This window comes from Equus caballus, chromosome 2 (genome assembly GCF_041296265.1).
Source record: "Equus caballus isolate H_3958 breed thoroughbred chromosome 2, TB-T2T, whole genome shotgun sequence".
Taxonomy (NCBI): domain Eukaryota; kingdom Metazoa; phylum Chordata; class Mammalia; order Perissodactyla; family Equidae; genus Equus; species Equus caballus.
In genome coordinates, this window is record NC_091685.1 from 39638697 (window position 1) to 39656905 (window position 18209).

At 51.8% G+C, this 18209-nt stretch overlaps 1 protein-coding gene and 1 long non-coding RNA gene across 5 annotated transcripts in view; one reads left to right on the forward strand and one right to left on the reverse strand.

Moving 5' to 3' along the window:
* Positions 1–18209, reverse strand: part of TNFRSF8 (TNF receptor superfamily member 8) — a 63600-nt gene that overhangs the window by 8595 nt on the left and 36796 nt on the right. For 3 of the 4 annotated variants that reach the window (XM_023635762.2, XM_005607515.4, XM_070253242.1), the window contains 5 exons: positions 14866–15018; positions 8426–8519; positions 7958–8094; positions 6457–6558; positions 6294–6353 (listed from right to left, as the gene is read on the reverse strand). In XM_023635762.2, coding sequence (XP_023491530.2) covers positions 6294–6353; positions 6457–6558; positions 7958–8094; positions 8426–8519; positions 14866–15018 — 546 coding nt within the window. The remainder of the gene's footprint in view (positions 1–6293; positions 6354–6456; positions 6559–7957; positions 8095–8425; positions 8520–14865; positions 15019–18209) is intronic. The other variant, XM_070253248.1, reaches the window with a different exon arrangement.
* LOC138921076 (uncharacterized) lies at positions 1092–9387 on the forward strand. The gene is made up of 2 exons (XR_011433337.1): positions 1092–1464; positions 6480–9387. It is a non-coding gene; the product is annotated as an uncharacterized lncRNA (long non-coding RNA).

An 18209-nucleotide genomic window follows, 5' to 3' on the forward strand; every position in this document is an offset into this window, starting at 1 on the left:
CTGGCCATCTGCAAAAGCTGGGGACAGTGCCCAGGCATCTGGTCTACCCCAGGCCCATCAACTCCCAGGCCAGACTATCCTGTAGGGACGCATGGCCTTCACAACCCCGCATGGGCCCTCCACAGAGACCGGGAATGCATTGCTGTTCGCTGTGCACGCCTGAGCGAGAAATCTGCTACGACGATGCCAGCGTGCCAGCTAAGCCTCCTCCAGAACTCTCTCTGATTTCAGCAGTTCTGGGAGCCCCAGCCCTGAATCCCAGCTGAAATACTTGCTGGAGGCTGAGCCTACGATCAGACGGGCAGTTTGAGCACACCGTGCGCACACTAGGTCAGCCTGGGGAACACTCTTACGTGTACCTTTTAAATGACGTCAGCAGGTAGAAAGTGTCCAGTGGGGAAATGGACCGGAATGATGGTCAAAAGAAGCACGTGTGTAAAATGACACCAATTCCTGATTTAACAAAGGCACCGAGTTTACTTAATCTGAGAACTGCTATTCCCAGCAGAGCAGTCACCTCAGGAGGCTGTGGTCCAGCCCCGCCAAGCGGCCACTGTCCAGGCCACTGTCCATTGCCCAAGCCACTGCTTTGAGGAATGCTCTCTGGCCAGAGGCACATTCTTTTAAATGATGTCAGTAAAGCCAAATCTTTGACCTTTGAAAGTGATTTTGAGTTTCCGTAAACAGCCAATGTGATTTGGCGCCAAGCCACTGGGGTGGCCAGGAGGGAAAAAAAGTGTGTGACAAAGTAACAAGACAAAATAAATAAAAACGTTAAAACTCAGACTTGGAGAGGACGTAGGTAAACAGGAAGCCAGCTGCTCATGCCCTGTGGACTGCTTCCCTCTTTCTCCAGAACTAGCTGGCAATGAAACCCCACATCCTTTGACCTGGTAATCCCGCTTCCGGGACACACCCTCAGGAAACAAACCGAGAGATAACCAGATAACCAGACCACGCACAGTCGTGGTATTTGTAATAACCCCAAACTGAAAACAAGCCAGATGCCAAACAATGAGGCAGCTTAGTGGTCTTGGAGGGAAGGCCTTCCTGGCAGAAAACCCCAGCATGACACTCCTCCCCCTCTCCCTGCCTCAGTCCTCCTCTCTGCAGAAGGGGATGGATCGTGCCAACTTTGGAGGCTTTTTATGGATATTAAGTGAGATCTCGAAAGTGAAGGTGCCCAGGGATCAACTACACTGAGAGCATGTACCCTAGATGTGACGGGATGAAAATGACACTGTCCTGTGTGCTCTTCCTCCCCAAACCCCTAACCCCAATCCACGAGACACACTCCAGTGGAGGGGCGTCCGACAACACAGCTGACCAGCTCTCCCCAAAACTGAAAGGCCATCCAAAGCAAGGAAAGTCAGAAGCTGTCGCAGCCCAGAGGAGCCGAAGGAGACACGAGGACTGAATGTCATGTGTCCTGGAGGGGACCCTGGACTGGCCGAAGGACATCAGGTAAGACAAGTAAATCTGCATAGAGGATGGGCTCTAGTTAACAGGATTGTATCAATATTGGTTCATTTATTGTGACAAATGCGCCATACTAATGTAAGACGTTAATAATGGAGGAAGCGGGGTGTGGAGTAGAGGGGAACTCTCTGTAGTATCTTCTCAAATTCTAAGTCTAAAACTGTTCTGAAAAGTGAAGTCTACTGAAAAGAATTTTTTTTTCCTGAGGAAGATTAGCCCGAGCTAACTGCTGCCAATCCTCCTCTTTTTGCTGAGGAAGACTGGCCCTGAGCTAACATCCGTGCCCATCTTCCTCTACTTTATATGTGGGATGCCTGCCACAGCATGGCGTGCCAAGCAGTGCCACATCCACATCCGGGATCTGAACCAGTGAACCCTGGGCCGCCAAAGCGGAAGGTGCGAACTTAACCACTGCACCACCAGGCCGGCCCCCTGAAAATTTTTAAACATTAAAATATTAAATAGGGAGGGTGCCCAGGATGCTGCCTGGCACGTAGTGGGTCCCGGGACGTTAACGTGGCTTGGTGCTCTGTCACATCAAGAAACAATCAGCATTCGATACTGACTCTCAGAATCAAGCATAAACTAACATAAAGGGGAACAGGCAGAATCCAGGAGGTCCCCACATCTGCCTGCAGCCGGGTTCCAGCCCACATGTGAACTTGCTAAAGACCCAGGACAAACTGCGCCAAGACCAGGGGTCAAATTTCATACGTACTTCTCCCTTAAAAATGTGGCTTCAGTCCACAGTCTTCATTTACTGATTTCCTTCTTTTTGGAATAACTACAATCTTCTCATGAACGTGTCCGGCATTGCAGGACAAGAGTCCCAGGACACGCTGGGCATCTGTGGTCCCCCTGGGACGAGTACACAGTAGCCGAGGGCTACTCTGAGGGCCGCTGGAGCTGAGCACGTGAGCTAAGCTCTCAGGCCCTTCCACCCCGTCACTCTCCCCTTGCAGCCCACCCCACTCTGGCCCCGGATCCCAGCTGCCCTGGGAAGCGGAACAGACTCAAGGAAGGAGTCTGGGGGCCGGCCCGGTGGCGCAGTGGTTAAGTGTGCATGTTCCGCTTCTCGGTGGCCCAGGGTTCGCCAGTTCGGATCCCGGGTGCAGACATGGCACCGCTTGGCAAGTCATGCTGTGGTAGGTGTCCCACATATAAAGTAGAGGAAGATGGGCATGGATGTTAGCTCAGGGCCAGTCTTCCTCAGCAAAAAGAGGAGGATTGGCAGTAGTTAGCTCAGGGCTAATCCTCCTCAAAAAAAAAAAAAAGGAACGAGTCTGGCACAGACGCTCAGCCAGGCTTGGCAACAGACACCCTTAGATTCAAATCCTGGTCTCCTTGGAGAGATGGCCAATCCCAGGGCCGGGACAGGAAGGTAGGAGCTAAGCTGGGAACATCTTAGAATAAAGAAGTGCTGAAAACACAAAAGGGTGGGGACAGAAAGACAGGGGAGCCAGCTTGAAGGGGCTCCTACTGGCCTAACTTGGGACACTTTGAATATCAAATTAAATAATGATGGCAGCAGAATAAAAGAGGAATCCGTGAGTCCATACAGGTAAAAATACATAAATGAACAAAAGGAAAGTTTGACGAGGAACCAGTGACTCACAAAGCCTCAAAGTACCGCCTCTCAAAATCTTTAGCAATTACCAAGGAGAAAAGAACCACTGCACGGTGGAAAAGCCTGCAAATGCCACCTTGAGCACCTGCTCGAGGTACACACACCAGGAGAGGGACAAAATGAAACCTGGGAGGATGGGCGCCATGAGCAGAGCTCACTCAGCATCACTCCTGGGATCTTCCCACCGAGGATGCACGATTTACCCCCGTCACGAGAAAGCATCAGACAAACCAAGGTGAGGGACAGCCACGGAATCGCTGGTGGAAACTTCAAAGGTGGCAAGGCCACGAAAAGGAAGGAAAAGTCGGAGGAACTGACCCAGGTTGAAGGAGACAAGAGACAGGACAGCCAAATGTAACACGACCCGGATTCTTTTGCTATAAAGGACATTATTGGGGTAAATGAAGAAACTCGAACAGGGTCTGAGAATCCGTTGGTGGTAATGCATCAATGTGAATTCTCTGATTCTGATAGTTCTACTACACTCGTGTAAAAATACGCCCTTGTTTGTATGAAATACTCGCTGAAGAACGGGAGATGACAAGGCATCGAGTCAGTAACTGACTCTCGAATGGTTCAGGAAAAATAAGTCCTTCGTACTGTACTTGTCACTTTTCTGTAAGTTTGAAATCACTTCAAAACAACAAATCTTTTTTCAACTTAAACCTGCCTGAAGTAACACAAAGTCATGACTATAAATAGTGGCACCAAAATGAAGGATTAAAGGAATTTCAGTGAGTGGTTCTCAACCGGGAGCGACTTCCCCCAGGGGACAGTCAGCCATGTCTGGAGACTTTTGGTTCTCGCAACGGAGAGGTGCTACTCATATCTGACGGGTCTACAGACCAGGGAAACTGCTAAACAACCTACAGGGTGCAGCACAGCCCCGCAGCAAAGAATGGTCCAGTCCCAAATGTCAATGGAGCCGAGGGCGAGACCTTTATAGAAAAACCTCACCACCATCAATGACGACAAAGCCTGGTCACACTGCTTATCAACCAAGTGGCCTTAAACAAGTTCCTTCTTCCTGTGCCTCTGGCTCCTCATCTATGAGATGGGATAACAGCAGGTGTCTCACAAGGCCACTGGGAGGAGTCAAATGAGCACATGCACGTGCTTTGCAAATGCCCACCACTAAGGACGCACACCATAAGCCAAGCCAATTCAAGAGAGGGTTGGGGAGCATCTCATGGGCACCTGCCCCATCTCTGATGCGCGGCTTAATGCACCGTGTGCTCCCCCAGCCCTAGAGTTCTAAGGCGGGGAGGGTGGGGCGCACATTCCCATCCTGCTCATGTTTAGCCCCTTCGAGCAACCGACACTGATCTGAAAGCTCGGAAGAGCAAGGACAGTTTCCGTACCCAGCCCAGAGCCACCAGGAAGCACTCAGTGAATGCTCTTTTCCCCTCCAGCACCCACTGCCCTGGAGGGAAGGCCGCATTCACCCGCTCAGTCCGTCCCCATCCCATGTGCTGCATGCTGATCCTGGCATCACCTTCCTTCCACCTCGGGCCTGGGAACCAGATCCCCAGGGACCCACAGGAAGCCAGAGGGCCAGAAACAGCCCCAAACAGGATGGCTGCCACGGAGTCCCAGGGCTGGGTTCCTTGTAGGTCTGGCTTCTCAAGGGAAGATGCTTTTTTTTCTCTCTCTCTCTTTTTTTTTGTGACAAAACTGCCATCACGAAGGTTTGAAGAAAAAAATAAACTGACGGCAATGGAAACTCTAATACTAGAAAAATGTCAAGAAAGCAAAGTGAGTTTCAATGAGACGTTGAGCCTGACAGCTCATGGAAAAAGGCTTGAAACTGTCAAAACACAAAAACCCCCCTTGCCAAGGGAACACAAGCACCTGCTTGTGAAACTCATTGAGTTCAAAACACGCCTCGGGGCACTGTGTTTTTGTGCCCAAGTCAAAAGTCAGGCTTCTGCAAGTCTCTCCAAGGGTCCCGGGGAGATCCGGGGTCAGAGGCCATGATCTGGCCTGAGGCTGACCGCTGGGCTCCTGGGTGGGCATCGGGTGGGCGGGTCGGTAGACAAAGCTTGGAGGGAGGCAGGAAGAGGGGAGAGGACTGAGCCCTCTGCAAACAAAACCTGCAATCTCAGGGACCAGTGCCTGAGCCTGCTGGTGGCACAGGCTGTGCGGCCCTAGGTCAGTCACTGACCTTTCTGAGCCTTGCCCCCTCCTGATGGAAGGAAGAGCATCAGCCTGCTTCCCCTGGGGTTCCCAGGTCAGTGAGACCCTCCAGGGGAGCCTGGTTTGAAACTAGAAAGGGAAGCTCAGACCATTCGTGTTCACTCCTTCCCCTGTGGTCAGGGCCCAGCACACAGCAGCTGCTCAATCAATGCTTGCAGCGTGCTGAGGAAGACCTTGCCCTGCCTTGAAAGGGACTGCACAGCAGAGAGAAGACATTTGGTACAAGATGGCTGGGACCTCCCCCCCATGACCAGGGGAGGGTGGGAAGGGATCTGCTGCCTGGAAGGGTGGGAAGGATCAGGCACTCTGGAAGGCTGCCTGGAAGAGCTGACAGGGATCAGAGAGCAAGAACAGGGAGGGGTTCAGAACAACTTAGAATGCAGGAAGTCCTGGCATTTCTGGTGAGGAAAAGGCCCCAGACACAGGCCGGCCTGTCAGGAAACAGCAGCCACAGTTCACCGCGTGCTTCCCGCGTGCAGGCACCGTGCACGGCGCGTAACAGGCCCCATCTCAGCTGATCCACATGCCCACCCTCTGACTTAGGTCTCACTGTCTCCACTTCACAGCTGAGGACACTGAGACACGGAGGAAGTAAGTGGCTCACCCAAAGTCACGTAGCTCGGAAGCGGTGGAACCAGGATTCCAGGCCCATCCGCCTGCCCTACTGGCCCCCTGCCCATCGGCCGCAGCAGAGAGAGGGGGTGAGGAGGGGCAGGGAAGAAGGAAAGGGGGCTTGGGAAGGAGGGAAAGAGGAAGGGAAGGCATCAGGAGGCCTCTCCTGGGGGCCCCATGGCGGAAGGAGTGGAGACGGGCGGATTGAGAAGCCTCCATCCAAAGGCTGTTCAGGGAGTGTCAGGTCACATCACAGTCCCACTTCAGATGAGGTGGTAGAGAGAGGAGAAACCACACAGAGGGAGCCCCAGACCCAGGGCCCAGAGCTGCTGCACGTCCGTGTGGCCCAAGCAGCCCCTGTGGACATCTGGACACTCACCCACTAACCCAGGCTCCAGCTTGGGCCGGAAGGTCCGGACCGGGTAGCACAGGTGGAGCTCTGAAACGACAGCGGGGGAGGGCTGGAGGGGCGGCCTCGGAGCAAGGCAGGGCGGGACCAGGCCAGGCGCCCTCCACAAGGTCCCAAAGTCACATCCACTCACTCTGCCGAATCCACTTCCTGCAGGCCCTCCGGTGGCACAGGAGGAAGGAGCTGGAGCCGACGACCACCACCAGCGTCATGATCACCCAGAAGAGCACAGGTCCTGGAACACAGAGGCGGCCCTGCACTCTGCGCCCTGAGGCCGGTGGCCCCCAAAGTCTGCACCGTGGCAGTGAGCCTGGGGCACCGCTGCAACCAGACAGGGCAGCCCTGGCCCAGACCACCTCCTCCTTCTCATGGGACACAGACTCCATTGTGGCTGCCAGGACCTGGTCCTCTCCCACGCCAGGACAGAAACCCAGACCCTGCATCTGTCCCGTCCAGCCCTCCCTCACCTGGCTCCAGGAAGCCCCTCGGGGAGGCTAAATGGTGGAGAGAAGAGCAAACCGTTTCTAGAGGTTGAGAAATTGAAGAGTCAAAGAGCCAGGATGAAGAAGGAATCGAAGCCCAGAAGAACAACGTCTGGGGACCGCGGAGGAGGGCACGGGAGATGCGCAGCCCGGGCGGCTGGCGGGTAGAGCAGCGAGGAGGCTGAAGTGCGAGTCCAGCCGGGAGCACGGGGTCTGCTCCGCACATAAACACACCTGGCAAGTGTTCCCTGAATGAGTGAACCAACAGCTCTAAGCCGTGGGCACCATTACCACGTCCATTTTACAAAGGAGGGAAACCAAGGCTTGCAAAGGTTGAGTAACTCAACTTTTAAATGGCAGAATCTGGGCTTAGGCCAGGCCAAGGCACTCCAGCGCCCACATGCTTAGACGCTCTCCAGCTATATTTCTTTACATCGTAGTACTTTACTTGCCTCCTTTTTCCCTTTTGTCACTTTTGAAGATCATGTATCTAGTAATTGTTTTTAAAGTCCACTTTTAGATATTACAACAGTAATATGTGCCAGATAAGTGCTTCTCAAACTTTAATATGCATATGAGTCTCCTGGGGACCATGTCAGCACGCAGTTTCTGACTCAGTAGGGCCCAGGTGGGGCCCATCGTTTGTTTTTCTAACAAGTTGCTGATGCCACACAACCCTGGCCCCACTTTGAGAACCGCTGGCCTGAGAACTACCACCACCTAGTGTCCGATCCTAGAACTGCAGATCCTAAAATGAACTGGGCTTGGAGCGAAGGTACGAGGAGCAGGGAAATGGGGGGGGCCACATGCTATGGCTGCTCACCACCCCGCAGGGTACAGGCTATCACAATTCTATTGGTGAGAAAATGAGGCTCAAAGAATTAAGCACCCAGTCAAAGTCATGAATTCATTCACCAAATACTTTCTGAGTAGCAATTATGGGCCAAGAAGACAAGGCTGTGAACAAAATGCCTGCTCACAGGAATTAAGGAGAATCAGCAGCAATGACAGAGCTGCAGACCCAGCTCAAGTCGCTGGAAACCTGGGGTCAACCTTGGTCCCCTCCCCCATCCAGTGGTTGCCCCAGGGGAGAAGGCTCCCTCCTCTGACCCCCTGGGAGGAAGGCCCTGCCTCCTGGGGGGTAATCATTACCTGAAACCAGCATGGGCTTTCCGGTGGAGGAGAAAGAGATGGGAGCACTCGTCAGGATGGAGGCGTCCCCCCAGGCGTGGGTAATGCCCCCTCCACGCCCCATGCTGGTCTGGGGGTCTGCCAGGGAAGGGGTGGAGCTGCCGGGAGAGAAGCCAGAGGTAAGACTGATGATGAGAAGGAAGAGGGGAAGTGTGTGCTCAGGAGTCATTTCCTTCCTAAGAGACGGTGTAGACAGGGCCTGAGTCCCCAGGTCCTCCGGCCAGTCTCTGCCTTGAGGGCAGGGGCTGGATTTCTAGGCCTCCTGGCTTTCCAGGGGGGCCAGCACTGAGCTCAGCACACATTCTCCAGATGCCTTTCAGGCTTGGCACAGAGATCCAGCCCAGGCCCCACCCCTACCCCAGCCTAGCTGCCCCACAGGCATCCCCTGGGCACGGCTGGCCAGATGGAGAGAAGGGGCCGGGGAGTCACCTGGCAGACGCCTCTCTGTCCTCTGGGTTGGTGCTGCAGTTAGGGTGGGATCCCGGGGGAGGCGGGTTGTCCGTGGTGTCCCTCTCAGCCGCACCTGCAGGGAGTGGTCTTAGAATCGGTGTCAAGGAGCCTTACCCATCAGGCACTGGCGACTTCCAGGGATGCAGCACCATGGGGCCAGAAGGACATTGCAGCCGGGAGACCCACATTTGTGTCCTGGCTCTGTCCCCTCCCTTCCTCTCTCCCTCCCTCCTTCCTTCCTTCCCTCCATGCGACAACTTTTATTGAGCGCCTGCTATGTACAGGGACTGTGCAGGGAGCTGGGACATGGTAGTGAGCAAAACAGACAAGATCCCTGCCCTCTGCCCCTCACAGACGTGACTCAGGAGTCACACGAAGGCACGTGGGGTCCCCGTAAAGGGGGACTCAACCTCCTGGCCTGGGAGGGGATAGCTGGGATGGGAGTGCAGATGGGGGTTTTGAAGCAGAGGAAATAGAAAGTGGGAAGGCCCAGAGGCGGGGGAGGCAGGAGAGCGACTGGCCCCGCAGCACTATTCCTAGTCATCAAAGACGTGGAAACAACCCAGATGTCCATCAACTGGCAAACAAATAAACAAAATGCAGTCTCTCTGTCCGCTGGAATGTCGTTTGCCAATAAAAGGAACACAGCTCTAATCCACTCGACAGCAAGGATGAACCTCAGACGCATAATGCTCAGTGACAGAAGCCCGTGGAGAACAACACATCTTCTGGAAAAGTCCAGAAAACACTGCTCTAGAGGAACAGAAAGTAGATTAGCGGTTGTCCAGGCTGGGGATGGGCGTGGGGGTTCACCACCAACGGGCACAAGGTTCCTCAGATCGTGGTGATAGTTTCACAACATTGTAAATTTCTTAAGCATCACTGAAGAGTACACTTAAAAGTAGCAGATTTTTTGGTAAATAAAATCATACCTCGATGAAGCTGTTTTGTAAAATTGGGTCTTTCTCCCCAAAGTGATGATCTTAATTAGCAATGGGATGGGATCGCTGATAGACTGCATGACGGTTCCAACCCCTCGCCCTGCCTCACGTCTACACCCTTTGCCAGGTGACTGCAGCTCCTCCAGGTCGAGGCAGGTGTCTGTGGCCCTGTCCCATTCTTGGCCGTGTGACTTGTCCAGTCAGTGGAATGGGCCGGAAGTGACAGCGTGCCTGTTCCCAGCCTGGCCCTTCAGAGGTTCCACTCGCCCCTTTCCACGCTTCCACCATTACGGTAAGGAGATTGGGCCCTGGGTGGGTAGTCAGCTCCTGCTGGTCCCAGAAGTAGGAGAAACATGCAGAACAAACCCAAACCAAACCTTCAAGCCCAGGCGAGATGGCAGAGCCGCCGCTGAGCCATGAAGGAGTGAGAGGCAAGCCCTGACAAGTCGAGGCTGCTTGTAACGCGCTCTTCCTGCCGCTACAGTTGGCTGAGATCACCAGATTTGTGTTTCAAAAGGTCAAAGTGGAGAGGCTGCTCCTCACCTCCAGCAACTGTGCTCGCACAGGAGGGTGGCCTGGTGACTCTAGACCTTCTGATTTTATTTAAGAGAAGACAGATAAATAAATATAAATAAATACATTTCAGTATCTCCTGATATTTAAACGTAGCCTCAGGGCTTTTGTTCCTCCCCAAAGCCCCATGGTTGGTTGTATATTACAGTCGTAAGTCGTTCTAGTCCTCCCGTGTGAGCCGCCGCCACGGCATGGCCACTGACAGACAGGTGGCGTGGTTCCGAGACCGGGAAGCGAACCCCAGTGGCCAAAGCGGTGAGAGGGCTGAACTTTAACCACTATGCCATCAGGGGTGGCCCTAGCCTCAATTTTTAAAGTTCCTTTCTTTTGAAACCAGCTTTATTGAGGCATAATTTATATAGAAGAAAATGTCCCCCGAGTGTACAGTTTGAAGAGTTTTGAAGAATGCGTCCTTTCATGTAACTGACTCCGTGCCAGATCTGGAACACTCCCACCACCCCAGAAAGTTCGCCAGTGCCCGTCCGCAGTCAGTCCTCCCCCCACACCCAGGCAGCCGCCGATCTGCTCTATGTCACCATACAGATTAGTTTGCCTGTTCTAGAATGCACTACACGGAATCAGTCAGCGTGTGCCCTTTGGCGTCTGGCTTCTTTCACTCGGCATCATGTTTCTGAGATTCATTCATGCTGCACGTATCAACAGTTCATTCCGTTTTATTTTTTATTTTTATTTTTTATTCTATCTTTTTATTGCTGAGTAGAGGTCCACTATATACATGGACCACTATTTATTTATCCACTCACCAGCTGATGGACATTTGGGCTGTTTACAGTTTGAAGCTATCACGAATAAGGCAGCTCTGGGTATTCTTGTACAAGTCTTTGTGAGGACCTCTAATTTCATTTCTTTTGAGAACCTAGGAGGCGGAAGGCTGTGTCACTGTGCTGACCAGACAGAATGTCTTTGTGGACCAGTTCAAACCAGCCACCTCTTTTTACAGATGGAGAGAACCACAGAGCGAGAGCTAAAGCTGGAAGGCAGGGCTCCTGAGTCCCAGCCCAGAGCATTCTCCATTGGCCCACACCGCCTCCTGCCTGGGGACGGAGCACTTTCTTACAAGCTTATGATTAGCTGCTTTTCCAGGGCAGAAAAAATTGGCCCACATTTGAAGTAGGTCGTGCCCAGCCAGTATCCCTCTGTGCCCCCACGTCCTTGGCGATGGCACCCCTTCTCTGATTTGGTACAAAGCAAACCCCCGTCCATACACACCTCCCTCTCATGATGCCTCTCAGATTTTTCCTGAAACACTCTGAAGAGAAAGTGAGACCAGGATGAATTTCCTTCTTGGATTTGTAGGGTCTTGAGGAACCATGCTCTTTGGGGGGGCAGGGAGGGTCTCCAAATAGAGCTGTGTCTTTCCACATGGCCACTAGACTATTCCCTGAGTTAGTTGAAGCCTGGAGGCCTTAGGCTATGAGCAAGATGACCAGATTTGTTAGGATAATTTCTATTTACTTGCAAATCAGTATTTGAATTCATATTTGAAAGGTCGTTGAGTTTTGAGAGTGTCGACTTGGAGAGGACTGGAGGAGCTCCTGTGCTCAAAAATACTCCCCGTGGCTACACCCCAGTAGCACTGGGAGGAGAGAGCCCGCTGGCCTCTCTCCGACAGCCTCAGGTCTGCGCTGCTGCTGGAGCCCCTCTGGAGCCCAGCGACAGACCTGCCGCCCCTCCTGAGCAGAGAGGTGCGCCCAGCACTCCGTGGGTGCCTCTCATCCCCTCTCTGGGCACCACGCCTCACCCGTGACCCTCCTCCTTCCTCCCTGCGTTAGGGACTCTCCTCTTTCCTTCCTCCTTTAAGGAGGAAGGTGAGCAGAAGGCATTGTTTAGCAGCCCCCCCTCCCCCCCTGCCGCTGTGAGGCTGCCTGTGTTCTCCAGTAAGGGCCCACTGAAGAAGAAAAAAAGACCCTACCCACTCTTAGTCCCAACTTAGAAACTAAAAAAAGATATTATTTACTAGACTAGGATATTTCTTTTTAAATCCAAACACCTGGTCCTTGGCCACTTAAAGGAGAATGGTCTCAGCATCAGGGTCGAATGGATTCTCTTTTTGCACATCCAGCAATTGCTTACAATCAGATAAATTTTCATCTTCACATTTGCACTGTAAACTTCTTGTCAGCTTTTTATTTTCCCCAGAGTTCTCAATTGCCTTTCTTTTTCTTCTTAATAAAAAAATAATGTGCCTTCAACATATCCTCAAGTTTTTCAACTCTACTACGCATGAAATTTACTGCATTCTTCCTTTTATTCCTGCAAACACTCGGAGGGGCCGGCCCTGTGGCCAAGTGGTTGAGTTCACGCACTCCGCTTCGGTGGCCCGGGATTTCGCCAGTTCAGATTCTGGGTGGGGACATGGCACCGCTCATCAAGCCACGCTGAGGCAGCATCCCACATGCCACGACTAGAAGGACCCACAACTAAAATATATAACTATGTGCTGGCGGGCTTCAGGGAGAAGAAGAAGGGGGAAAAAATGATTGGCAACAGATGTTAGCTCAGGTGCCAATCTTCAAAATAGCCAGTTCCCTGGAACTCTCTCTTCCTGCTCTGAGCTTTGTCTGTTGCACAGCTGTCATTCTGGGACTTCCTTCCTTGCTCTTCTAGGATAGAGCCTGTTTTCTAGATCCCATGGCTGCTGCTTTTTTGTTTTTTGCCCCTCATTTAACTAGATTACATCTTCAAGTAACTTTCTAAGAGAGGAGACATGGGGAAAAGCTTTCTGCCCTTTCATGTCTGAAAATGTTTTTATTCTACTTTCAAACTTACTTGTGTTTTAGCTGAGTAAAAAATTCTAGGTTTAGAACTAAGAAGGAGCTGGCACGGTCCAACAGAGAATGCTCTGGGCTGGGACTCAGGGCCTGTGGTTCTCTCCATCTGTAAAACGAGGCGGCTGGATCGGATCACAGGGAGCCAGCTTTGAATTGGCCCTCCGAGACATTCTTGCGGCTGGCACAGTGACCCGGTCGTCTCTCTCCTAGTATTTACTCATGAAAAATGAAAATGTACGTCTACACAAAGACCGGGACAAGAACATCTGTAGCAGCTTTATTCATAATAGCTCCAAACTGGAAACAACCGAAGCATACGTCAGCTGGTGACCGGATAGACAAATGGTGTGCCATCTACCACGTCTAGGTGGGGGTGATTTTCATTCATCCTGCTTTGCTCTTGCTGGGTCCTTTCAACCTGAAGTCTCACATCTTTCAGGTCAGGCACGTGGGAAAGTTGGGGCACCACCGTGCGTGCAAGGTGTGGACCACACAGCGCCCATGTCGAGAGGGCCGTGAGAAACGGAGGGCAGGACACCAAGGCTGGTGGGACGCCACGGTGGTCACTAGGCCTTGGCTGGGCTGTGAGCTTGCCAGAGGACCGCCTACTCCGGGAACACTGCAGGGACAGGCACCACCTCATGTCCCCACCACATGCCCTGCTGAGAGACTCTGCAGCAGGGGCAAGAAAAAGCACGAGCAACCAAGACAAGCCTCCTTCCTCCAGCAAAGCTTAACGTCACGCTCCCAAGGAGAAACGCTCACAGAGTCGATCCTTGACGCTCAGCAGGTCCGGAAAGCTCAGCGGGCAGCTGGGAGGCAACAGAGGGGCAACAAGCACGCTTCCCAAAGCCTTTTCTTGTCCTTGATTCTCTACTGTTTCCTTTGCATAGCATTCTGTTCTCACTTTGAGGATGTCACAACTTCTTGAATTTTACCGCGGACGCTAATTTAATTTTTTGAAGTTCTCTTCTGTTCCTGATTTATCACTGCTTCATCTGCGGCAAGTTCTTCTGTTTGTGTATCTCGTTATTCTCCTTCCTACTGCTGGCTTTCCTTACAAGTCTGAAGATCTTTACTATTCATTCCTATTTATTTTAAAAAAGGACTGTGCTGAATATTCCAATAGCTGGCGGGGTTCCTTCTGCTGTGTGTCAGTGAGTCCTTTCACGATGGGTCTCTTCTCTGAGGAGGAGGTCTGGCTGGGGACCCGGCCGAGGTTAGGGAAGGTGAGCTGGCATCTTCACTTTAGGGTGGCTTAGCAGGGGCAGCCTCCTGACGGGGCTTCCTCCCAAATTCCCAAACAAAGAGGCTTTACCCCAGAGGGGCAGCGCCACGCTGGGAGCCCTGGCTTTCCCTGGACAATCCTTCAGGGTCTTTAGCCAGAAACTTGATTCTCTTCCCCAGGGGATAAAAACGCAGGCGCCATCTGTTTAGACCGGTCAGTGCCCAGGGACACCACCGTTACAGATTGTTAATTTTTATTTTCAAGACGTTGTTGCAGCCCACTGCACTGCCTGATTCCCCACGTCGCTCCCATCCTTCGTTTCCCTTGTCTGCTCGGAGCCTACGGCCTCTCTGGGGGTCTTCTGAGCAAGTTATTCACTTTTCCCGCAGCCCCCCTGGAGTGAACTCTGGGGTGAGCGTTCCTCCACTTGGTTTCATTTGCTATCACCTTCCATCTGTTTTCTACCTTCTAGAAATTAGTTGAAATCTCTCGTCAACTGATGAACTCTTTTCCTTTTTCTCCCCTACTGTCACAGGTTTATACTCTCCTGCATTCTGGCAAATGTGCACCATCTTGAGTTGGAAGCTTCCTCATAAACTTTGTGTTGATCTATCTTGAGTCAAGGAAACAGCCTTGCAAACAAGTTAAGATTTTACCAGCCCAACAATTTGAGGAAGAAGAATTAAAAAGGAAAAAAAAGGAATCATCAGGACCTTTTACTAAAATGCCAAATTCGGATTTTATTCCACTTTCTGGATCTAACCAAAGCCAAACCTGACCTGGTTAACAGCTGGGGTTGAAGGTCCTTTGTCCGGTTGGCAGGGGGAGAGGTACCCTGTAGGGAAACAGACCTCAGCCCCTTGGTTGGGGGTGCAGACCACTTACCCTGGAGTTTGGTGACCATCCCTGGTGGGCAGATGGGGCGGGCAACGCAGCGGGCACAGGAGTTGGTGGCTGATGTGGCACAGAACATGCCAGGTCGACACTCACACACACGGGAGGAGTTCCAAGTGCAAGGTGTCTTCTCCACGAGATCATCTAAGGGACACAGAGAAGGGTCAGGGGAAGGATCCAGCACAGCAAGGGTGGGGGGACCAGAGAGCCCCCAGGGGGGAGAGAAGTATTTGCCCCGGAGCAAATGCTCATTCAACTATTCTGCTGAGCGACCTTTTGGCATGTTCAAAATATTTACACTGAGTGAAAGAAAGCTGACAAAAAAGGAGTGTATACTATATAGTTCCAGTTATAGAAAATGCAAACTACTCCATAGTGACAGAGAGCAGAGTGATTGCCTGGAAATGGGAGCAGGGGTGGGGTCTGGTGGGAGGCATGGTAGGGAGCACAAGACAACTTTTGGGGTGATGGATAATTCATTGTCTTGATTATGGTGATGGTTTCACAGCTACATACATATGTCTAAACTTATCAAATTGCACACTCTATTTTTTTATTTATTTATTTTTTTTGGTGAGGAAGATTAGCCCTGAGCTAACACCTGTGCCAGTCTTCCTCTGTTTTGTATGTGGGACGCCACCACAGCCTGGCTTGATGAGCAGCGCGTAGCTCTGTGCCCGGGATCCAAATCTGCAAACCCAGGGCCACTGAAGCAGAGCGCACGAACTCAACCACTATGCCACTGGGCCGGCCCAAACTGCATACTTTAAATGTGTGCATTTTATTTTATTATTATTTTTTTAAGATTTTATTTTTCCTTTTTCTCCCCAAAGCCCCCGGGACATAGTTGTATATTTTTAGCTGTGGGTCCTTCTAGTTGTGGCACGTGGGACGCCACCTCAGCATGGCTTGACGAGCAGTGCCATGTCCACACCCAGGATCTGAACCGGCGAAACCCTGGGCCACCAAAGCAGAGCGCACAAACTCAACCACGCGGTCATGGGGCCGGCCCCTAAACATGTGCATTTTATTATATGTCAATTGTATCTCAATAAAGCTGTTAAAAGAAAATTATCCAGAGGCCGGCTCCAAGGCTGAGCGGTTAAGTTTGCACGCTCCGCTTCAGTGGCTCAGGGGTTTGCCGGTTTGGATCCTGGGCGTGGACATGGCACCACTCACCAGGCCATGCTGAGGTGGCATCCCACATGCCACAACTAGAAGGACCTGAAACTAGAATATACAGCTATGTACTGGGGGTTTTGGGGGAGAAGAAGAAGATGAGAAGAAAAAAATATTGGCAACAGATAGTAGCTCAGGGCCAATCTTAAAAAAAAAACAAAAAAGAAAGAAAATTATCCAGAGGACAGGGGTGAGTGGGCGTGGGTACAGATGAACCAAGACTGGCCATGACTTGACAATTCTTCAAAACTGGGTGATGGTCCCTAATCATTGATCCTCTCTCCTTCTGAATATGTTTGAAATTTTCAAGGACAAAAATGTTTTTTTTCAAAATCAAAAAATAAAATCTTAGAGATTTTGTCAAAGAAAATGTATACAATGCACTTACATTTGTTTGGGAATATTTTGCATCTCTATTTATGGGTGAATAGAATTACTGCATCAGTAGATTAGACAAATGTGACAACTGAGCTCAATAAGGACACTTCTGGGCAGGACAGGAGACTTAGAGACCTCGTGTGAGAATGATAAGGGACCACAGTCTCTTCCTGCAACCTCCAGAGAGAGCGGGGCCTGGGGAGGATTTGGAGAATTTGTGCAGAGGACAAGCGTGGGCTCAGCGATGAGTGAGATGACGTGGGACAAAGACAGCCAGTGTCATTACTACAGCCATCATGATAATCAAGTGTGTGCAGGGCAGTATTCTTAGCACTCAGCCCAGATTAACCTGGTTTAACCTGTTCAATTCCTACAAGGACTCTCTGAGATAGCACTGTTATTATGCCCATTTTACAGATGAGGAAACTGAGGCACAGAGAGATTAAGAAACTTGCTTGAGTTTATAAGCTACCAAGTGGTGGAGCCAAGATTTGAACCCAGGCACCTGAGCTCCAGAGCCCATGCTCCTAGGCACTGTCATCCACTCCACGGCCTCGTGGGGCTTCACTTATGAGAGTTGAAGGAATTCTTGGGCCCAAAGCCATCTGTTGTTTCTCCATCTGACATGGCAGCTGTGACGGATTATATTTTTCCAGAAATGGCCACAGCAATATTTCTGGCCCCATCTGCTCTTCCAGAGCTCTGCCACTTATGCATCAAGGAGCATGATTTTCCCCTCCCTTGACTCAAGTGGGACTTGACTGCCTCAACAGGGAGAGAGCAATGGAAGCTACGCTGTGTGACTTCCGAGGCCAGATCATAAAAAGGGATGTGGCTCCCTACCGCCCCCATCCTTAGAATCCAGCCAGCAAGCTGTGAGGAAGCCCAAAGGAAGCCATGCAGAGACGGACACAGAGAGGAGCTGAGGTGGCAGCCAGCAGCTGGCACTGCCCCCTAGACACGTGGATGAATTAGCTTTCAGATAGTCCAGCCTCCAGCCTTTGAGTTTCCAGCTGAGATTTCCAACGTGGAAGAGACAAGCCATCCCCACACTGTCCTGAATTCTGACCCACAGAATCCACGAGTACAAGGAACGGCTTGTTTTTTGCCACTAAGTTTTGAGAAAATTTGCTACGTGGCCTTAGTAACCGAAACAGTGGCCCCCAGTGACAACAAACGGCGTTCTTTTCTGTTTGGCCTCCCTCGACTCTAGACAAGGAGACAGAATCATGCATTCCTCCCAAGGCCTCTGTGAGTGGGCTGGGGTGCTGACGCCACTGCAGCCCTGGCCTGGCAGCTCCCCTGCCTCGCGTGGCCTCTCGGATGTCACAGGGCAGTGGCTGGTGCTGCTGGGCTGCAGGGAGCCGGCCGCAGGGAAAGCACGGACAGGACGTCATCCTGCGGTGCACACAGCAGTCACTCAGTAAGTGTTTGTCGGGAGCAGAGGAGTGACCAGAGCTGGGACCTGGCAGCAGATGCCCTGGGTTCAAACCCCGGTCCTGCCACTCGTGAGGGCTTGTGGCCTCTGGAAGTCCCCCGACTTCCCAAAGCCTCACATTCCTCTTCTGTGAAATGGGGGCGATCCCAGTTGGTGCTTTGTGGGGTACTTAGCAAAAATAATGGGGCACGTTTGAAACAGGGAGGTGATTAACAAATGTTTCCTTGCAGGAAAGAGTGAGCGAGTGGAAGCTCTCTGAAAAGGGGTCGCCACCGTCAAAACCCACAGTCGTGAGCGGGAGTCACTAGAAGCTGACGGCTCAGAAACACCAGAGAGGTGA